The sequence below is a fragment of the Aulonocara stuartgranti genome, assembly GCF_965226115.1.
Source record: "Aulonocara stuartgranti genome assembly, chromosome: 6".
In the NCBI taxonomy this organism is placed as follows: domain Eukaryota; kingdom Metazoa; phylum Chordata; class Actinopteri; order Cichliformes; family Cichlidae; genus Aulonocara; species Aulonocara stuartgranti.
In genome coordinates, this window is record NC_138944.1 from 32,296,165 (window position 1) to 32,317,592 (window position 21,428).

Below are 21,428 nucleotides of genomic sequence, written 5' to 3' on the forward strand. Positions count from 1 at the left end.
GGTCGTAAGCTTTCGTTTGATGTACGAACGTAAGCCACACGAAGGCGAAAAATGATATTTTTACCTTCTTCAGTCGGTTGTCAGCGTTCACAGACCTTCCTCGCCCCAAATCCAGAACAAACAGTCCCGTTTCACGTCAATGACGTCAGACGCACGGGGGGCAGGCCAACAAATGTCACCTACAACTCCTCCCCTCTCTCCTGGGTTAACATCACGCAATAGCTTGTAATCATTTCAGTCAGGAGACAGGTCGGTGTTCACTTTACTAAACGAGTGGGTCTAAATATATAACCGAGTAAAAAGTGCGCGTACACTAAAACCTGTTTTTAGTTAGTAGAAAACAAGCTGACAGCTTAAATGTGCACGGCACGGACGGCACGTAGGCCACCGAGCTGACATCTGTTTCCTCTGTAAATACGTTTTCTACAAACTATAGAGAACACAACGGAAGTTAAAAGCATTTCTAAAACTTGACAATTTGTTATACAGCTTAATCGACCTACTGCAAATAACCTTTTATTGCCCGATTTGATCTCAGGCCCGTGTGCGCACGGTTGTTGTGCGTAATTAGATGTTTAGATCTTGATGGGAGCGGGGTCTTCCAGATGTAATGCTGTGTGAGTGGCACGAGGGCTCATTCTACTGTTTGGTAAGTGTGAAAGTCATGAAGATGTCAATCCAGCTGAATACTGATGGAGATAATGGCGGTAAATTGTGCTTTTCTGCCTTTTCCTGTGTCCTAGAAGATATTATACCACTCATGTTTATGAAAACTGTTATCAGTGCTTGGGTAGGAGGGAGTAGGTACACCACCTAGTGGTTGGGATGGTGTTAAATTAAAGCACAGTATCAAAACAACCTCTGCAACAGGTTATCAGAATTGTGGTCAACAGTCTGCATCAAAATGTGCAAAATTAGCAGTGAATATGTACACATCACAAATGTGATAAGTCTGGTTGCTAGATGCTTTTGATACCCTGCTCAGTTTACGTTAAAGGTCTACACATGCAGTCCTTCTCCAATTCAAACTTACTGGCCACTTCATTAAGTATGTTTGTTCACCAGCTTGTTAACACAAATATCTCAACTAACCATATGGCAATATCTCAGTGCATTTGGGCATGTAGACATGGCCAAGACGACCTGCTGAAATCCAGACTTCAGTGACTTTAAACGTGGAATGGTTGTTAATGCTAGATGGGCATTGCTGATGGTCTGGATTTTCCCGCACAGCCATCTCGAGAGTTTACAAAGGATGCTCTGAAACAGAAAATATCCAGCGAGTGGCAGCTCTCTGTGAAAAACTGCCTTGTTGAGGTTAGATGTTTACGGCATGTGCAGAAGAGCATCTCTGAATGTGTAACATGTTAAATGTTGAACTACACTAGCAGCACTAACTTGTACACATCTTTCTTGTGTAAATGTAAATGCCTGTGTTATTATGTATTACACACAACGGAGAGATCGCAAACTGTGTTTCATTGTTCTTATAATAAAGACATGTAGAAAAAGAGAGTGATTCTTTTCTATTCAGAAGACCACACCAGATGCAACTCCTGTCAACTAAGAACAGGAAACTGAGGTCACAGTTTGCACAGGATAAATCAACAAGACTGGAAAAATATTGTTGGTCTGATGAGCGGATTGCTGCTGTGATATTTCGACAGGCTCGGAGTTTGGTGTAAACCACATGAAAGCACAGATCCATCCTGCCTTCTCTCGATGCTTCAGGAGGCTGGTGGCATTATAGTGTTAGGGTAATTTTTTTTGGCACACTTTCTCAAACATAATAATGAGCTCTCTGTACTCAAATCACCTCAACAGTCACCATGTCTCAATCCAATAGAGCACCTTAGGGCTGTGATGTAACAGGAGATTCAGCTGCCATCATCATTATGAATCAAAAATCCACGAGCAGCGTTTCCAGCACCTCGTTGAAACGTTGCCACAAATTAGTAAAGGCACCTTTTAAGGAGCCACTGAGTTAATTTCACTTTTATTTAGGAATTAACACAAAGAAACTGATTTAGTCAACGAGTTTATTTCTTTCCCAGACCGAGATGAAACTAAAACGACTGAAAATATTCCGAATGATATTCAAAATGTTGCACGCTTATTCTACAAACAGTCCCCTCAATCATCTCAGGCAGCCCCACCTGCAGAGTTAAAAAGCCCTCCTCCTAATAGATTTATCCAAAAGCTCGGAAAACAGTCATTCATCAATACTGGGAAAGGCCTGAAAGCCATAACAATGTGTAAACTCTGGACCCCCCCCCCCCAAAAAGTACACAATATATCTCAATGTTACAATAGCCGCAATTTCTTAATTCTAAACAACTTACATTTTAACAAAAAGGCACAACAACAACAACAAAAAAATTTACTTTGACGTTTTCATAAATATGCTCATGTGTCTTCTTGCCAATGTTGAAATGAAAAGTCCAACAATGCCTCTCATGTCTGCACAGAGTACAAAGCTATTCCTGGGAACAGATCAGTTCAGCATTGAGACTGAGGAAGGGTAAACCACACGTCCGGTCTACTCTCATATTTAAAAAGAAGTCTACCCCTAACTTTGTATGCATGCAGAAGACAAGAGTTACTATTTTTGACATTTGCTTTCATGTAAATCTCTGCAAGAAAGTGAAGAAGAAGAGCAGTAGACAAAATGTGCAACTGCTTTTTATCAAACTCAAACAACAAGCTCAGACTGACAGTGAAACATGACGGGAGCAGGTATATGTAATCCACAATACATGTGGCAGTCAAACTGGACAGTACAGGTCATAGACTGGTCCAAACAGATGTTCAGATGGAAAGGTTACTCTCTCACTCTCTCTCTCTCACACAGTGCAGAAATCATTCATGATCATTGGCATCTTCCTCTTCGTGCACTGCTGCCTCCAATCCTTCATCTCCCAAGTCACCGTGTAATCCCTCTTCACCAATCTCATCATGAACCACATATCCCTCATCCTCTTCCTCCCCAATTTCAAAACCTTCCTCTTCATCCTGGTTCTCCTCATTCTTGTTCCCCTGCTCCTCCTCCATCTTTTGCTCCTCCTCCATCTTTTCCTCCCCCTCTTCTTCCGTGCCTGCTGCTGCTGCTTCTTCTGATGCTGCTGCTGCTGCTTCTGATGCTGCTGCTGCTGCTTCTGATGCTGCTGCTGCTTCTGATGTTGCTGCTGCTTCAGCAGTCTCTCCTGCTTCTCCTTCGACCACCTCTTTGCTAATCTCCCCCTCAGGAGCAGGCTCATCTTTGGCAGGTTCTCCTTCCGCCTGGCTCTCTGCCGCTTCGCCTGTGACCTCCAACTCCGATACGTCCATTGCCATGCTGTCTTCTGGATCCTGTTCATCTTGGTTACCAGTGAACGGGTTCTCACCCTGACGAAATAAAAGAATTGAGAAAAATAATGACATTTTGACCCACTGCACTCATGGTCAGTTATGCATGTTTGCATCAGACAGTTTCTGCACGCTACAACCCATACAGCTGATGCAAACCTCCAAAGTGTTATGTTATTAATCAGATTTTTTCCAAGTATAAGTTTCCTTTTTTCTTAACAGTGCATTTACTGACACGACTGGTCTTTTGTTCTTTGTGTTTACAAATAAATAAATAAATATATACATACAAGTAGTTGGTGCATATTTATAATCACATTTATTTCTGATGCAAGCCCACACAGGACTCTGTGCATACCTTGAGGTAGCTCTCCAGCTTCTTGCCAATGAGTTTGTGGTTAAGGATGCTTCGAGCAACCGACAGACTGGCCCGCTTGGACTGCTCCATCATACCCTTCAAATAAACAACATTTCCATGTCAGAACAAAACATCGTAAACAATAGCCTCAGCTCTGTGGCACCATTTATAAAATTAGTGCAGGACTTCGCAGAGTTACTGCATTTAAAAAAAAAAAAAAAAAAAAAAAAAAGGGCACTGCACAAACAGAGTGGATGGGACAAACTGTTACCCCATCGTCTGACAGTCTGAAGTTGTAAATGTTTTCTGATAAGGCAGAATCAATATTAGCCAACCTCTGGCCTTCAGTGCTTCAGTGAAAAGGTCAGCAGCAATGTCTCTACAGAAATCAGGACCCAGTTTCACACAGCCTACAAACATTGCTGTGTAAGCAGCTTCATATACAAATCATTTTCTTCTACTGTCTACATCTGCCAATTAAATGAAACATTCTGCAGAATGACAGGACGGTGTAGTTGGAAGAAAACAGTTACTACATGAAACTGGTCACAACAACATTTGTGACTTTCTCAATGATGCTGAAATTATTATTATTTTTGGATGCACTGCGTGCTATTTAGATCCATTTATACGGCCGATATCTCCAGAACCAGACAAGCCACACCAAAATAATAACGATGATACCCGAAGGACGGCGATAAAAATAAAAGGGCACTGATTTGAATGTAGTATTGTACTTTTAAACATATAGGCTTGTGGGGCAGTCCATTTGCAGAAGACCTGCTGTACCTTGCGGTTGTAGTTGTGGTCAGGAGACTTGATGTGTTTCTGTATCAGGTGGGGCTGCATGGGAATGAAAAGGTCACATGCTGCACAGTGAGCAGCTTCCACCTTCCTCATAAAGTGCTCCATTCCAAGCTCTGTACAAGCGTGAGAGAAATATCTGTAGTGAGCAATCTATGCGCATCTTCAGTTCAACACACAGCAGGAGTTTCTGCTTACCCCTGGTGAGGTCCTGCTCTTTGTACACCTGGCAGATTGCAGCACTGTGGTTCTCCAGCTGGCTCACCCTCTCCTCTGTCTTCTTAAACTTATTCTGCAAATACTCCTACAAACGAAAGGTTTTTTTTCAGTTTACAGTTCATCAAACGTTTACCTCGCCCAATATCTTTACTCTTGCATACATGTATAAATCACGCGTCGGCTCTGGAAGATCACTGCATAAATATTTCAGCAGATTCAACCAGAAGTGTTTTTCCATTTAACCACACTCCAAATTGTTTTAGTATATTTACAACAAGCACTTGTTGCACTGTAACATTTCTAAAAGCCTATGATTGGCAAGTTTCTTCAGTTTCGGTTCTTCATTAATCATAAATATGACTTCCAATAAATTTGAGTTACCTGCAAAAAGTCTGTAGTGGGCTTGGACAACTGGCTGGAAAGGAACTTAAAGTGGTCCTTGTGGAAGCGACTCTCAAGATGAGCCTCCATTTCTTCCTTGTAGAACGAACGGAACTTGCACACAGAACATGCAAACATCACCCTGGAAAAATATTTAAAGTCTTAGTGAAAAAAGCCCATCAGAAAGAGCCACAGGTGAGATTGAAAACAAAAACAGCAAATGAGAGTTGAAAGAACTTTCTAGGAGTTTGTAAATTCACCTTTCCAGGAATCCTCGTCTCTTCCTCATTTTTGGGTGTCTGTCCTGACCCTGGGCCGGTGTCTGTTTGCCCTGTGGCTTTTTCTTCTCTTCCAGTTTGGATGCAGCTAATCAGGAGCAAGAGTGCAGAAGACACATATAGGAACAACCCCAATCAAAAACAAACAAACAAACAAACAAACAAACAAACAAACAAACAAACAAACAAACAAACAAACAAACAAACAAACAAACAAAAAAAACCCCCACAAAAAAACAAAACCCCAAAACAAACAAAAACAGAGACAGTGTAAATTGTAAATAAATTATTTAACTGTATAGAAATAATTAAAGAAATAATGAAACACAATATCAAAAGATTCAGAGAATCTGGAGAAACCTCTATACGCAAAGAAAAAACCCAAAAACTAATGCTGGGTTTCCACAATATTCAGTTAACTCAAACTAATAATTTAAAAAAAAAAAAATCAGTGAGGAGTCACTGGAGTTAAGCTTACCTTTATCACCTTCTTCAGCAGGTTTTGTCTCCTGCAAAGAAAAATATTCATTACTCAAAGAAATTAAAAAAAAAAAAAAAAAAAGTCAAAAATAGCTCCATCATCTGAACTTAACAGATGTGTATTGCTGGATGTAGTCATGCTGTCATAAATATTTGCAACACATATTCAACTCAAATCTGTGACATTGTTTGATCATGAAGGAAAAAAAGAACATCGCATTTAGCCTTTTTGTCTGTTTTGTAAAACCTCCTCATCCTCATTTACATTTAAATTATTATTTCCATCTGAAACTGTACACCGGTTGCTTAAAGCAATTTCCTGGGACAAGTTAATTAGATCCTAAAGTAATACAATAAACCTTTAAAATGCCACTGTTGACAAAAGGCTGATCCACTAACCGCAGCAGCTGTTGTCTTTGGCTCACCACCATCGCCGTTTTTCTCTGGTTGCTCTAAGAACACGGAGCACACACATAAGACCAAGAAAGACACCAAAATATCTGCCAAGTAATGAGGTCTTTTGAGAATAGCACACAGTCGACAAAAACAGTACCTTGCGTAGCCTCTGACTCGGCACTGTCCGTCTTGTTCATCTTCGACTCTGGCTCATCACCTGATGTCGGGGTCTGCTTTCTTTTCTTCTGAATATCCCGCTGTGGCTTCACCTGCTACAGTACACAGAAATCAGTTTGCACACAAATGCATTTAGTGATAATAAAAATAAATACAAACCTGGACAATACACCTTCAACTTAGAATTAAACACTAATAGATGCTAGACTTAATGTTTGGCAATGTTCATATTCTCCTCGTGGCATTTCCACATCAATAGTGTTAGCCTCATCTTAAGACAAGCCAGAATTGGGGCAAAGGAAAGAAAAGGGAAAAATCTATCTAAGCTACTTAATGAAAAAAAAAAAAAAAAATCAACATCCGGACAGTTATCAGGGCAATGAATTGTGTGGGGAGATGTGGGATTTGTCGTTACTGTGGATGCAGGGCAGTTACTTTCTTCTGGAACTAGAAGGGCAAGTGATACTGTAAATATGTGTTGGGCACTATCTGTGACAAACTGCTTTAGGTAGCAAATAGCAGGCACAGGCAGTTTAGCAAGACTTGCCAGTTGACTGAGAATACAAAAGGAGGGAATTAGAAAGGGCTTAACTTTTTCCAGGTATCTGAGGAGGTCTTATTTGGCTGGAGGTACTTACTTTGTTAAGGGGTCTCTTGCGGCCTCGCTGCCGGCCAGCCCGTGGGCCCCCTCCAAAATGCCTCCCAGGAAAGTCGTGAGGCCCTTGAGTAGAACCCTGGAAGCCCCCACTCTCAGGGTACATGCGGTTGGACAGGAGGGAAGGGAGCTTTCCTCTACCACCTCCTGGAGAGTGGCCACGGTGGGACTGGCCACCGCTACCACTTCCCCGCAAACCTCCGCTTAATGGAGTGGGGTCTGACCTGCGGTTTCCAAACCCTCCAGTAGCTCCTCGACCCCCGGCGCTTCCACCCCTTCTGGGGGAACGTCGGCCTGCTCCAGCCCATCCTCCACCTCCAGAACCTCCTCCTTGGGGACTGGTGAAGGACTCCCTCATATTCTGTCGCATTTTAGCGACTCCATAGGAAGAGGAGGGGCTGTCAAAGCCTCCTCCTCCTCCTAGCCCAAGTCCCCCTCCGAAGCCCTGGCCTCCTCGCTGACTCAACAGCATGCTGTCCTCCCGGCCATCACCAAAACCATAGCTACCGCCGCCAGATCTGTAGAGATCTCGGGAGGAGGCAAAAGCGGAGGAGCGCGAGTCGAATGACTCGTACTGGTCAAACCTGCAGGAGGGAGGAAGAGGGTTGGTAGAGAAGAGCAGAGAGCAAGGGAGGCAGAGGGGCAGCCAGGTTTGGATTTCTCCACCTGCTATTCCTTCTCCTCTGTGGTCTCGCTTTCTCCATGTTTTCTTGTCACTCCCAGCTTCATTTCAGAAAACAAATTAGATCAAAAATTAATGATCCACAACAACTTAAACACTGTGCTTGTGGTACATTGAAAGGTTATTCCTCTTGTTTTTAAAATCTCAAGTCTACTGCAGATTAGGGAAATGCAGTTAATTTTTTAAGCCTCCCTCCTTTTTAAAGGATGGGCTGTAAAACCCTGAACAGACATGAACATGGTCCATCAGAATCCACAAGAAGTAAAGTGTCCTGGGAACTGACTCAATTACAATAAATACTGATGAAAAGGGGTTTATATACAAAAAAAACAAAACATATATACTGGGCATTTTTCAAGGGGAGATTGTGTTTCTGTAAATACATTGAGCATCCTTCAATAAACATTTCAGCTTAACAAGGCATTATCAGGGCACCTGTAAACCCATCTCTCTTCAGTAACCTAAAGCCAGAAGACAGGGTTAGGTCACACAGAGGATGAGAGAAACAACGTGTGTAAACACAAACACAAAGCCGGGACAAAAGCAATGCTCAGAGTTTTCAATAAAGATGGATTGGCTTTATATGCAACAATGTCAGTTTGTAACAAATGGAAAAGCTGGTCTGTAACTGCACCTCCAACAGGGGACCATGCATTTCACAATGTCTTTGGTTTAAAGGATCACATCATCATTTTCTTCTCAATAAATGAGGGATACTGCAGCATAGCAAATGGGAGCAAACAATGCATCCTCAGATGCCGAGGCATTCAAATGCAGCCTGGACGATACGATCTTCTCATCAAGCGGGAATTGAGGCAACTTGTTTCCAACAAGGATTGAGTGCAACAGTAATGCCGTAACAAAGACTAAAACAGCACAATTTACTGGTGCAACCTCAACAATTTCCAAAGGATATCAACTCTCCAAGTCTCTGCAAACAGTGGTATACCTTTGTTTGTTTTACCCCCAACCACTGTGAATAACTGTTCTTCAGAATCAGTGGAGAATCGCAAGCTAGGAGGGCAGCCAGGTGTGAATTGGTCCTAATGCTGGACTTTAAAATTAGAACGGCTATTAGAAGGCCTAAGCATTTACTGAGACAACTGTAGAACAAAGTGGTAACTTGACATCAGCCAGACATGACGTGACACTAAGAGACGATGCGCTCAAGCAACCAGAGGGCCAAATTTGTTATGCAAATTTGGCACATATTCAGGTGCATGGATGTGTGGGAATGATACCCTACTAAGAAAGATGGTATGAAGCATAAAAAGGAAAGTACTGTTACCTGTCACTCCGACCCCCTTTAAACCCCCCCTCCAACTGAGTGAGCATGTCCAAGCGCTGGTTAATCTTAGCAATGACTGCATCTGCATGGGTGCCCGTCGATGAGAGCAGAGATGCTCCCGAGAGCCCTCTTTTCATGTGGCTGCTGCCACCTCCATAGCCTCCGAGTCCAGACATGGAATCCTTATAACCTCCCCCGTGCATATCGAAACCACCAGAACCTAGTAAAGGGGGTGGGGCAAAAAGAATAACACACTCCCTGTGAGGAAACAAATTAATTAAACAGAATAAACATGCACTACTTACTTGCTTCATGAATAGCAGTAATTCAGGGCTGAGTGTACCAACTTACCTCTGCTTCCAGAACCGCCACCTCCCCAACTGGAGTAACCTACAAAAAGAGAGAATATGGACTGATAATACAAACGCACTGGGAATTTTATACTAACAGGTCCACAAGCATGTGCGGATTTATTACAAGGAGCTGTTCAATAGCGCAATTCGTTCAAAAGCATAGGAAGGTGGAATCCACTGCTATAACTATAACCATTTGACAATTGATTTGCAAGCTTTCTGTCTTAATAGAGTTGTGCAGTTCAGAAAGGAACAGCAATTAAATCCAAAGACTAAGAGGCATCTTCTCAGAGGCGGCCATTTTATCAGCTAGCCTTTAAACTATTCCGACATTGACTCCATTTTAAAAGAATAAGCTAACGAACTTTGGCAGAGCAAGTGACAAACCGCCCAAGGCCCATAAAGCCGTCTGCGTTAGCATCGCTAGCAAACAATCTGCCCGACAGCGAGATGGGCCGCGTAGCTAGCAGTGTTTCATTAATCGTGGCCGATGGGCCTAGCGTAACGCTGACGATTTTTTTTTAAAATTTTCGCTAAAACAAACCTACTGGTACTTGTCAGATTTTGTAATAACTGGTAAGAAAATACAACACGACTACTGTTTAGCTAGGTATTTGTTTCAGGCTGCAACCGGCTAAAGGCTGGCTCTTATGCTGGGGAGTTTTTTTTTGGTTGTTTTTTTTTAAACGGCATTAGCTTAGCTAACGGCTAACAAACTGGTCATGTTTCAGGGGAACAAAGCATGTGGCTAACTGGGTAACTATCAATATCTATAGCCAAATGTGAAACAAAAGCTAAACAGATTATATTTACCAGAGCCGTAACCCCTGCCTTCCATGATATTTTGTGCGCTGTTTGGACGAAACAAGCAACACGAGCGGCTACAGATCCAAGAAAAGAGTAGCTGCTTGTAGCAAAATGTATCGAGCAAAGTCCGACACGTCAAAACCACGTGACCGACAAGGCCTCGTTACGTCACTGGTATGCCAATAATAGAATATGAAGGTGAATATATATTAAATATAAAATTGTTTTAAATATCAATAATAGATTTAATGAAGGCAAGAAGAATGTCACCACCGTATCCTGGTCTTGACCAAAGGCTACATGTGTAGTGTAACGCCCATAAATGTAGAGATTAATATTGAATAATCAATCTATCAGTCAATCAAAGACTCAGTGTACTATATACAGAGGTATACAGTTTGCCCTGAATTGAAACATCTTAACTATGTACGTACACAAAATATGTTAAACAGAGTATTTGCTTCTGTAAATATAAATATTGTCAGTAAATCTTCATCAGCTGTCATTTGAGGTGCACAATAAAATGTCTAATATATGTATATGTGTATATCTTCCAACAGAAGACGAGACTGTTATCACACACATTTAAGATTAGGAAATCTTAAATATTTCATCTCTTCAAAGCACAAAGACCAGTGTTAAATTGACTCCCACAGAATCATTTTCAACACTTTTTCAGGGTTTACATAGTCCACACTCTTTAGAATTAAATCCACATTTTTAAAATAGTTAAAATATTTAACACTGTGCCAGACTTCATGTTTTAACTCTCAAAACAGAGTTAAAATAACACTTTAGAGACTAAATAAGTGACTCTGCTGAGATACAATTTTTAACCTTCTGTCTTCTATCTATTGTTGAAAGTTATCAAAAGTATATCAACTTTTAGAGATACACAAGAAGAAGAAAAATCTATAGGATTATTAGTTCAGGATGAACATACAAACAAAACAGACAATGCTTTGTTTGACTTTATATTATATTCTAATAGCAAAACTAGAAAAAGTGGGCAAATATTTAATTTGTCTTAATTGTATGAATTTAAATGTTAAAAAACACAGAAACAAATGAATATGTGCCCCTGAATGCAGCTTTAACCCTTAATATATATATATATATATATATATATATATATATATATATATAAAAAAATACAACTCACTTGTAGAATCATCTTGATGATTTTCTGGATGACCTTCTGCTGACTGCATCAAGCGAAGCAACTCTGGTGTTGAAGTGAGCTTCTTAGCCTCTTTTATGGCATTTGGCCTGAAGAATGTCTTCCATTTCTGAAGCAACCTGGAGGATGTGTCGTCATCGAGCAGGAGAGTGAAGTCTTGCTCCACCTTTAAGAAAGAAAATTGTATTTGAAACAACTGGTAGCTCCAAATTCCAAACCATTTCAAAAAATGAATTCTAACTTACCAGTCCTTTTGTATGTAGGAAGCTTCTGCTTGGATCATTAACAAGCCTCTGACAGTGCTGAAAGGTCTCCTTCATCTTCTGTAAAATCACAGAGTTGTTTGAGCAAAGACATGGCCTCCTTGCAAGCATCCCCATCAAGCTGGTGTATAACATTCACAGTCCTTTGGAGATTTGGGCCACCCGAAGAACTGTCTGTCAACCTATTAGGTGGTGTTGGAGATCCACGCCGAATCTGTCTTTGGACAGCTTTCATACGCCAAGAAATGTATCCTGCACCCCTTGCTGCTCCTGGATAAGTGAAAACACAACATATTTTGTCAGATTTAGCTCATAACAAAATATCAGATAATTTTTATGTCCATCATTAAATAATTTTGTGTTGTATAAATATTGACTTTTACATAGGCTTTGTCTGCATATGGATCCTTGAGCGAGGGGATCGGCATCACAATGCCCAAAGCATACTCCTCTCTGATTGCTTTTGGGGGAAGGTGCCCGAGAGGAGATTTTCAGTTTTTTAAATTTAGACAATTAGTATGCATTTATTTGGCACAAGTATAAAGAACACAACATACACTGAATACATACCCATGATTATCAATCATGTGAGCCACAAGTATGTTAACCATTTGTCATCTTGTGGCGTCCTTCATGGTGTTTGTTGCTTGGTATTCCTGTATTACTTTGTCACCACCAGACTTGCTTCTTAAGACAGTTTCAATTAACTCTTAAAAATGAAAAACAAACAAAAAAGAGAAAAATGAACATTGAGAAAAACCTGGCAATAAGGAATCTTTCTAGAAACTTGAGAGGAAAAAAACAAAGCACAAGTGTGAAGCTTTGTAGCAGCCTGTTTACTGTAGCAGTATTGTTAATTCTTTGTCTCTTGCATGAGACCTCATCTAAGATTATAGTTGAGGCACATGAGCTGAAGCTTGAGTTGGAGTCAGACAACTCAGAAGCAGAAGACAGGTGCGAAAATACTAAAGAAAAAGAAAACATCAAATAATTTGTTCAATTGAATGTAAAGTGCTCGATTATACTTTTTAGTGTGTAGCCTCACCATCATCGGAGAACACTGTTAACAGCACGTTGCCTTGTCCAACAAGGTCACTGCATCAACCTCTGTCCTTGTTGCATCCTTGTAAGTAATGTTTGCACCAGGTAGCAGGCAAAATCTCTCGATGACTGTGAAAAATGGTACAAAGAAACTCATTGTGCTTCTGGTGTTAGCACTGCTTCTTACTTGTGTCTTGTTGTATATGGTGCTTAACAATTTGTTAATACGAACAACACCTTTGCTAAAAACACAAATCTGAATCTACATCAATGTAAGAAGCTCCTACAATATGTATTAAAATATTATTGTGAACATATTCTTTATCCAAGATAAAGTAGCAATAACCTACACAGCTTTTACATTAAATTGCAGAAAGTCGTGTCCTTCATCATTATTTAGCTTCACATACTTTAGTTGTTGATTATACTTAACCTGGACCAACATTTTTCTGAAAAATGCAAGACTGAAATTTTAAGAGGACAAAATAAAATCAGAATCAGAATCAGAATCAGAATACTTTATTGATCCCTGGGGGAAATTATTTTTTGTTACAGTGCTCCATTTTAAACCAACATTAAGACAAGACAGACAATACGCTAACTAAGAATAGTACAATATATACATATACATACATACATACATACATAAGTCACTTATAAATAAATAGTTGGAAAAGAAACATGTGTAGCTGTAGCAGCAAACAGTGTGTTAAGTGGATGCGTTGTACAGGGAGATGGCCACAGGCAGGAATGATTTCCTGTGTCGTTCAGTGGTGCTTTTCGGTAATCTCAGTCTCTCACTGAACGTGCTCCTGTGACTGACCAGCATGTCATGGAGTGGGTGGGAGGTGTTATCCAACATTGTCTTTATCTTGGACAGCATCCGCCTCTCCGACACCACCTTGAGGGAGTCCAGCTCCATCCCCACAACATTGCTGGCCTTACGGATCAGTTTATTAAGTCTGTTGGCATCTGCGACCCGAAACCTACCCCGAGTCAGTCACGCACTATATAAAACAGTGCATGTTTGAAGACTTTTTCTGTAGTTCTTTTGATGTTAAACTACATGTCAGAAATTCCACAAAAAAATCGAACAATAGAGGGGCATTAATGCCAGCCTGAGCAGTTTACTTTGGGTTTTTTCCATCACTAACAGCTTGAATGTGATCTGTAATACTGATATAGTTAGAGGCTATTAACAGTTTGCATTAACTCTTTATTGCTAGCACCAAAAGCTAGCGTGTTTTCTTCGTTTAAATTGTTAAAATGCACAAAATACATTTTATAGCACAAGTTTCTAACTATCTTAGTAAGTCTGACATAATTCGGCTTACCCTGTAGTTCTACAGTACTGTTCTGCCCGCACTGGGGGTGTCTGGGAGGGCTGGGCTTAACTCCAGTTCAAAATGAACTATACAGAATTAAAGCTATTAAGTTAACTAATGACAGAGTTAACATTTTTAACCAACCTCTGTGCAGAGTTACAGTACTTAGAATTTTCTCTTTTAAGAGTTAAATCAACACTGATGGAATACATTTTGTCAAATAACTCCAACACAGAGTACAATTTAAACCAGAAAGTGTTTAAATCACACTTTGAGGGTTAAAATCAACTCTGAGACATTTACTCCAGCACATTTTAACTCTCCAGTTTTTGCTGTGTTTGATTCCACATATCATCACAGCACTTTAAAAGGCATTCTACTGAGAACTTTGTTTTAACGTTACACTGAAGGGGAGATCATGTCGTCATAAAGTATTTCTCATCACATCATCATCATCGTCATGATTTTCGTTGCAGTTCGGGGCGTATCTGCTATCGGATTGTGCGTTTTGCCAGTGAATTGTAAATTAAGATTTGTCCTCTAAGAGAAGGCAAGAAAGCTGTCATTAAAACCTGCATCCAAAGTCTAGTAAGAAAATCTCCATAAATAATAAAAAGAACTTTTTGATTTTTATTATTTGCACAAAAATCCTTTAAAAACAGCCAAGTTAAGATGCCATACAGAAGCCATACAGAGGCTGGGAAACAGTCCTAATTAAAGACTCAAGTCAAAACAAACAAGGTTAATAAACTAAAAATGATAAACATGGCAATTAAAACATGAAAAATGAAACCTGAAAAGGATTTAATCACAACATGCAAAAATGGCTATTTATTTTCTAACAGCATCACTAATGTGTGAAAGTTGGCATCACAGGAAAAGCTAGTTACACTGAATTCACCACCACCACTGCATGATATAAAGCAGGAAGATGATAAAGTTATCTGTCATTTCTGTGACCTACGGGGCTCTTAAATACAAAACAAGCTCAACATATGTCACACATGTTAAGGTTAACATGTGTGTGTTCACATGAAAGGGGTGGTGCTGGCAGCATTTCACCAATAAAGATTATGGATTAAGTGTACTAACAGCAGAACAGCTGATTTCATACAACAACATTAAAAAATACATTATGGGAAAAATACGAAGAGGTTAAATACAAATTACAGACTCAAAGTAACACAGCTTTTGCAGAGCAATACGACTGGACAAAAATCAGCTATATTAATACAGTTGAGCTCATTTGAAGCCAGATACAGATACAGATTGTCAGTATCACAGCTCTGTTATTAAGAAACGAGGGAACTGGATGAATTATTATCACCTATTTAATTAAATTGTTATAAATAAATTGTTATTATTTATTTTAGTATTTATTCAATCAGCTGCAGCAACAATGGTGCTTAACTGTCTGAGAGCACGTAAAGAATGACTATAAAACTATTCAAATGTAGGATTAGTCTACTTGCAAATTTGATATATCAGGAAGTACAAATAGGTGTTCCTTATTGGGATCGCATATCCATGCTTATAGAACAGTAAAATAGTAGTAAACTTATTTGGAGTCGACAGGAAAAAGTAACAAATAATGCTGTGGCCAAGAAACTATATTTGTTACTGGAGCTCACTGGGGAAACACAAAGATATTAGACACTGTTGAAAAACTGCCCAGGGGTACCAGGGCAGTGATTTGATACCTACAGGTTTCTAAGTTACCATGGTAATGTACCCCAATAAAAAGTGAAAACTGGTACAAAAAAGCAAGGGTCAAAGCTAAAGATGGCCTGGATAAGAAGAAATCCTGCTTTGGAGTACAGGCCTCAAGTTTGACATACTTTAAGTTTGCAGGGCTGTTTGTCTCTTTGCACATGCAGGATCATATTTTGCCAGCATGAATCTAAATGAATAAGATCAATTGTATTCAGATTATACTCTGCACACGAGAGGAAGAGGAAGTCTACAAGCTACCCAACCAGATGTTGCACAGTGTCTTCTTGCTTCTCTGCTGGTTTTCACTGTGCAGCAGGGTTCAGTTCAACACTCTCATACAGCTGGTCCATCTGAAAGGAGGACATGCAGATGACTGTGGGCACACTTTCATAAACAGTAATTTCAGAGTTTGACATATCTCATTACTTGTCCAGGTTGTTCCCTGTCACTTTTCTCAGCAGTGGCAGTCACAGTTTTCTTCTTCCTACATTTGTAATATATCAAACTCAAATTTTTCTTATATGAAAGAAAAGAGTTTTGAAGACAGAAGATATGACACAAAATCTGAAGTGAAGTAGTTTACCTTGTTTTCATGTAGAGTAGAAATACAACTGCAGGGATCAGCGATAAAAGAGTCATTTTCAATACGTTCAGCCTTGCTACGGTTTTCTCTAGAGCTGTAGAGATTGATGTAAGATGTAAGTAAATATTGTAGTAAAATATTTCAGAATAGTATAAAATTAACGGCCAGACTGCTATTTTGTTGGTTTGGTCCAGAAAAAAGTTGAAGTTTCTGCCTGCTGCTATTACTTAGCCTGCATTTCTCCATTCACCAAATGTAAAGGGAGTCAGAAAGTGAGCAGGATCTTTAACATTATGTCCTTCTTACCTTTGACAGTGAGAGCCTTCTCAGTTGAGCTAACGTTCTGAGGACTATTCACAGCACAGGAATAGTTCCCTTCATTCTCCTTGCTGACTGGGTCCAGGATCAGATGTTTAGTTTGGTGGCCGACTGGTCGACTGTCGAAGTACCAAATGTAGTTTGTGTCGTCAGTCAGAGGACAGCTGGTGCTGCAGGTCAGTGTGACTCTCTGACCCTCTGTCACCATTGCAGAAGGACTCACGCTCACTTTCACACCTCAAAGATAGTTCGATTGGATAGAAAACAAAACAAAACAAAAAAAAACAAAACAGAAGAGTTTTTGTGCCTTTTGACAAAACTGACGTGTGATTATCAATTATATCTGACATACAGTTAGGTCCATAAATATTTGAACGAGACCATTTTTTCCCTATTTTTGGTTCTGTACATTACCACAACGAAATTTAAATGAAACAACTCAGATACAGTTGAAATGAAGACCTTCAGCTTTAATTCAGTGGGTGGAACAATGCATTTTTAACACAATCCCTTCACTTTAGGGGCATTTCAGTAACTGAAAAAATTAAATAACTGAAAATAAAATGTTTATTTCTAATACTTGGTTGAAAACCCTTTGCAGGCAATGACAGCTTGAACTTGTAGACGTCACCAGATGATGAGTCAAATGTCCAATTACTTTTAGTCTCTTTAAAAAAAGAGGGTGGCCCATGATAAGGAGCTGAAACTCCTAAACCTTTCATCCAGTTTGATTGTAGAAACCCTCAAATGAAAGCTGAGGGTCTACACACTACGCCCATGTCCATGATGTAAATATAATTGGAATACGTTTCAGTAAACGGGTAAAAAAAACAAAAATAAAAAAAACTTGTGTCAGTGTCCAAATATATATGGACCTAACTGTAAGGGTGGTTGTATCTCAAATGAACACGGGCCTTCTGCTTGACTGTCTCCAATTAGCATAAAAATTTTATGGTACAAATTCTGAACATCCAAAATGATTGCTTTCAAATTTTAGCTTCACATCTGAAAGAATAATGATAATGATATCAGGTAATTTGCTGTTATGTTTCTTTAAATCAAATCCTGTATGAAACACATTTTGTGGACCATCAATATGATATAAAAACATGCACTTCACTAAACACTGCAGGTGATTCTGTATTAAATCAATTAAACTTACCTGTGACAACTAACATCACTCTAGGTAAATGACAGAGATTAATATGTTTCTCAAGTCTGAATGAGTATTCAGCCGAGTCATTCCTCTTCACATCATTAATTCTCAGTGTGTGGTTGTCTTTCATGTTGTCGTGATGCTTCACACGGCCCGTAGCTTCGTCAAATACCTCCTTACAGTCATCCTCCTCACCACCAAGCTGTACTTTATACCACGATCCATACTTCGAGATGGAATGGCTCGAGTATTGACTTGCAATGTTCACAGAGGAACCTTCCAGGGCACAGATTCTCCTGCTGACGTAATTTACAGCCTTGCAGTTTGCATTGTCGATGCCTAAAACAGAGTTTAAACACATGCAATTTTACTTCTGCTTCAACCTGCCTGTTGTTTGTTTCGTACGTATGTTTGGCTCATACACGTACTCACAGGATTCACGAGAGAGCACATCTTCATTGCTTTTTAAGGCGCAGGAGAAGAAGGCTGCTTTGGGTTTCAAAATGGTAATGTCTTGATGCTCGCATTCATTGTATAACTTTCTGTTCCAGTACCACTTATATGCAGTGTGAGCATCAGCCACAGGGCAGCTGGTGTTACAGGTCAGAATGACAAAGCTCCTGACAGGAGTTATTTGAACGTGCAAATCTGTTGGAAGAAAATAAATACTTTTTTTTTTGCTACGACCTGTGATATGTTTTGGGGAGAATGGTTTGTTTGCATGTGGAAACCTGTCGGATATGTGATGGAGCAGAACTGGTCCTTTGATTTCAGCTTCTCGGAACACATGCTGCTTTCAGTATAAGTCACACTGAAACAGGTTTTAGTTACAGAATCTGCACAAAAAGAGATGAAAATTAGTATTTTAACTTTAGAATTTGTTAATGGCTTGCCAGGATTTTGTAGCTTTTAACACTTTGGGGTTGTTTTTGGAACGTTACTCACCCACAGAGACTTCAGGGGCTCTGAGATGCTCGTAGCCTTTGACAGCACAGGAGTATGTGACTGCTTCCTCACTGCTGAGCAGCTCTTGGTACCAGGGAGACCAGTCCTCATAGAGAAACTCTCTGTTCTTGTACCAGATGTAGGCTGCAGGCTTTTCAGTCAGAGGACAGCTGCTGCTGCACATCAGTGTTACTGTCTGTCCCTCTGTGGCAGGAATCACCTTTACCTGCAGCTCTGAGAGGATGATGGATAAAATAAGTGCGCATAAACTGAAGTGAGCAGTAATTTATGAATGGTAGCAGCTCTACCTGAAACACGGAGCTCAGTTTGGTTGTTCAAGCAGAATTGTGGGTTCTCTGTAGTTTCTTTGCAGCAGTAAAACTTTGCATCTATTTCTCTCAAAACTTTGATTGTCAGAGTAAAGTTATTGTCTTTAGCCATGCTGTATGTTCCATTGTCTCCATCCACAGAGAGCTCTGTCAGGACATATTTGGAGCCATTTGTGTGTACAGTGTACCAGCTTATGTTTGAGGTGGCATGTTGAGCGGAGCATGGCAGATCCACTGATGAACCTTTTAAAGCACAGATTCTGCTTTGTAGCCCTATAACCGCTTTAACAGAAGGAGAAGGACTTCATTTGAATACTGGATGTCAGATAACGTGTGTGGGTATGCAAAGTTTTGCTCTACCATTAAACATGTTTGTTTAAATCAGTGTATTTATGATTTCTACACCATTTTGACCACACAGGTGAGCAAAGGTGTTAAAAGTTGTTTAGATCGTTACTGCAAATATCTCATTAGCCGGTCACATGGTAGCTGCTCATTGCATTTAGGCATATACACATGGTCAAGACAACCTGCTGAGGAAAAGTGATTTAAGTTACTGATGGTTGTTGGTGCCACATTGCTTGTTTATTGGGATATTCGCACACAACTTTCTTAGAGAAAGTATGCCCGACAATGAGAAACTATCCAGCACTCAGAGAGAAAATGCTATAGTAATGATAGAGGCCACAGGTGAGATGCAGAAGGCAACAGTAACTCAAATCTATAGGAAAGGTTCTGAAGAAAAAAGAGGTGTTGCTAATAAAGTCTATATCAATGCTCTGTGTCTAATCAGAAGATAATCCTCATTAATGTTGTCAGTAAAACCAATCTTACTAAAAACATCACTCCTATTTCATGTGAAATATCTAGCTCTAAAGTTTATAGATACAGATCTTTAATAATAATAATAATAATAATAATAATAATAATACCTGTTATGTGCAGGAGGAAACACATCACCGTCCACTGAGTCTTTACAAACAGCATGACTGCAGGAATGCTTCGGTTTCTATATTAACAAGAAAATGTATAAAATAACAGAACTTGTATCTGGTTTTTTAAGATCTCCTACTTTATATCCATAAAAACATAAAATTTTACTCACATGTTGAAATTAAGAGCAGTGTCTCAGCAAAGGCAAGTTTTCATCTTGTTGGGGACGATAAATACATCACACGCAGCCCTGAGATCTAGCTGTAACTTCCTTCCTCTTGAAATGCTTAATCAAAATAATCTTGTTTAATGGTTTTAGTGTTGTGCAAAAGTCTGTCCACCATGTTTTACAGATGTAGATACGTGCTTGTTGTAGGTCTCTGCTGGTTACCTCGGGTACAGAGCTTTGTAGGTCTGCTACTTACTGTTGTGCTCTACTAGTAGAGTTTCTTTATATGCGAAGTGACAGGATTAAGTCATACGTCCGTATTAGGTTGCTTCAGAAATAATAATAAAAAACCAACAACACTCTTATGAAAATGGTCAAGTTTAAGGACTGGAATGAAAAGGAGTGAAAAAGCAGCCAGACCTTCAGAAAGCCTGGAGAACTGTTGTATATAACTGCCTATAGAACACTTTAACACATGAATGTCTGGGTTGGAAACAGAATACATGACTCAAGACTTTTATTATTAGCTGGTCTAGTTTAATACACAGTAAATGCAAATGCTGAAACTACTTAAATAAATGAAGTAATGTAATATTAATTTAAAAAAAACTAAGAAATAGCGTAAGTTCATCTAACATTTTGTTCCATTTCAGTTCATTCAGCTTATTATTTTTGATCAGCTTCATCTACTTTGCATATTAAGTACCTGCTACTTAAAAAAATGTACCAATTTATCTAAATGGTAAATAGCCTGTATTTATATAGCGCTTTTCTAGTCCCTAAGGACCCCAAAGCACTTTACATATCCAGTCATCCACCCATTCACACACTGGTGATGGCAAGCTACATTGTAGCCACAGCTGCCCTGAGATGTACTGACAGAGGCGAGGCTGCCGGACACTGGCGCCACCGGGCCCTCTGACCACCACCAGTAGGCAACGGGTGAAGCGTCTTGCCCAAGGACACAACGACCGAGACTGTCCGAGCCGGGGCTCGAACCGGCAACCTTCCGATTACAAGACGAACCGCCAACTCTTGAGCCACAATCGCCCCGTGGCAGAGATCTTTGTAAGGTTTTAAATTCTGGGATCAATTTGACCCCAAACATTAAATATATTAGTCTTTAGTTTGATACAACAGCTGGATTGATTTAGATTCTGATTTCTTTTTCAAACATTAAACAATAAACATTGTAAACATTAAAAAAAACTTTACTGCAGTGAATTTATTGGGGGCATTTAAAACATCTG

General features: G+C 39.7%; 2 protein-coding genes across 2 annotated transcripts; both read right to left on the minus strand.

The window, feature by feature from the left end:
- Positions 1 to 2,022: 2,022 nt before the first annotated feature.
- On the minus strand, positions 2,023 to 10,389 carry akap8l (A kinase (PRKA) anchor protein 8-like). Its single transcript, XM_082536578.1, has 13 exons — positions 10,230 to 10,389; positions 9,415 to 9,453; positions 9,064 to 9,283; positions 7,077 to 7,677; positions 6,419 to 6,533; positions 6,265 to 6,317; positions 5,864 to 5,894; positions 5,368 to 5,473; positions 5,108 to 5,249; positions 4,706 to 4,811; positions 4,493 to 4,623; positions 3,704 to 3,799; positions 2,023 to 3,384 (listed from the first exon to the last, which is right to left on the minus strand). Exons 1-13 carry the CDS (start codon positions 10,252 to 10,254, stop codon positions 2,860 to 2,862), a joined length of 2,190 nt encoding a protein of 729 aa, XP_082392704.1. The 5' UTR covers positions 10,255 to 10,389; the 3' UTR covers positions 2,023 to 2,859.
- Positions 10,390 to 14,516: 4,127 nt separating this feature from the next.
- On the minus strand, positions 14,517 to 20,270 carry LOC309708235 (uncharacterized protein). Its single transcript, XM_082536058.1, has 11 exons — positions 20,182 to 20,270; positions 20,009 to 20,085; positions 19,056 to 19,358; positions 18,748 to 18,981; positions 18,534 to 18,638; positions 18,235 to 18,450; positions 17,809 to 18,141; positions 16,635 to 16,883; positions 16,329 to 16,422; positions 16,172 to 16,229; positions 14,517 to 16,095 (listed from the first exon to the last, which is right to left on the minus strand). The coding sequence occupies exons 2-11, from the start codon at positions 20,061 to 20,063 to the stop codon at positions 16,048 to 16,050; spliced, it is 1,695 nt and encodes a 564-aa protein (XP_082392184.1). The 5' UTR covers positions 20,064 to 20,085; positions 20,182 to 20,270; the 3' UTR covers positions 14,517 to 16,047.
- Between the last annotated feature and the right edge of the window lie 1,158 nt (positions 20,271 to 21,428).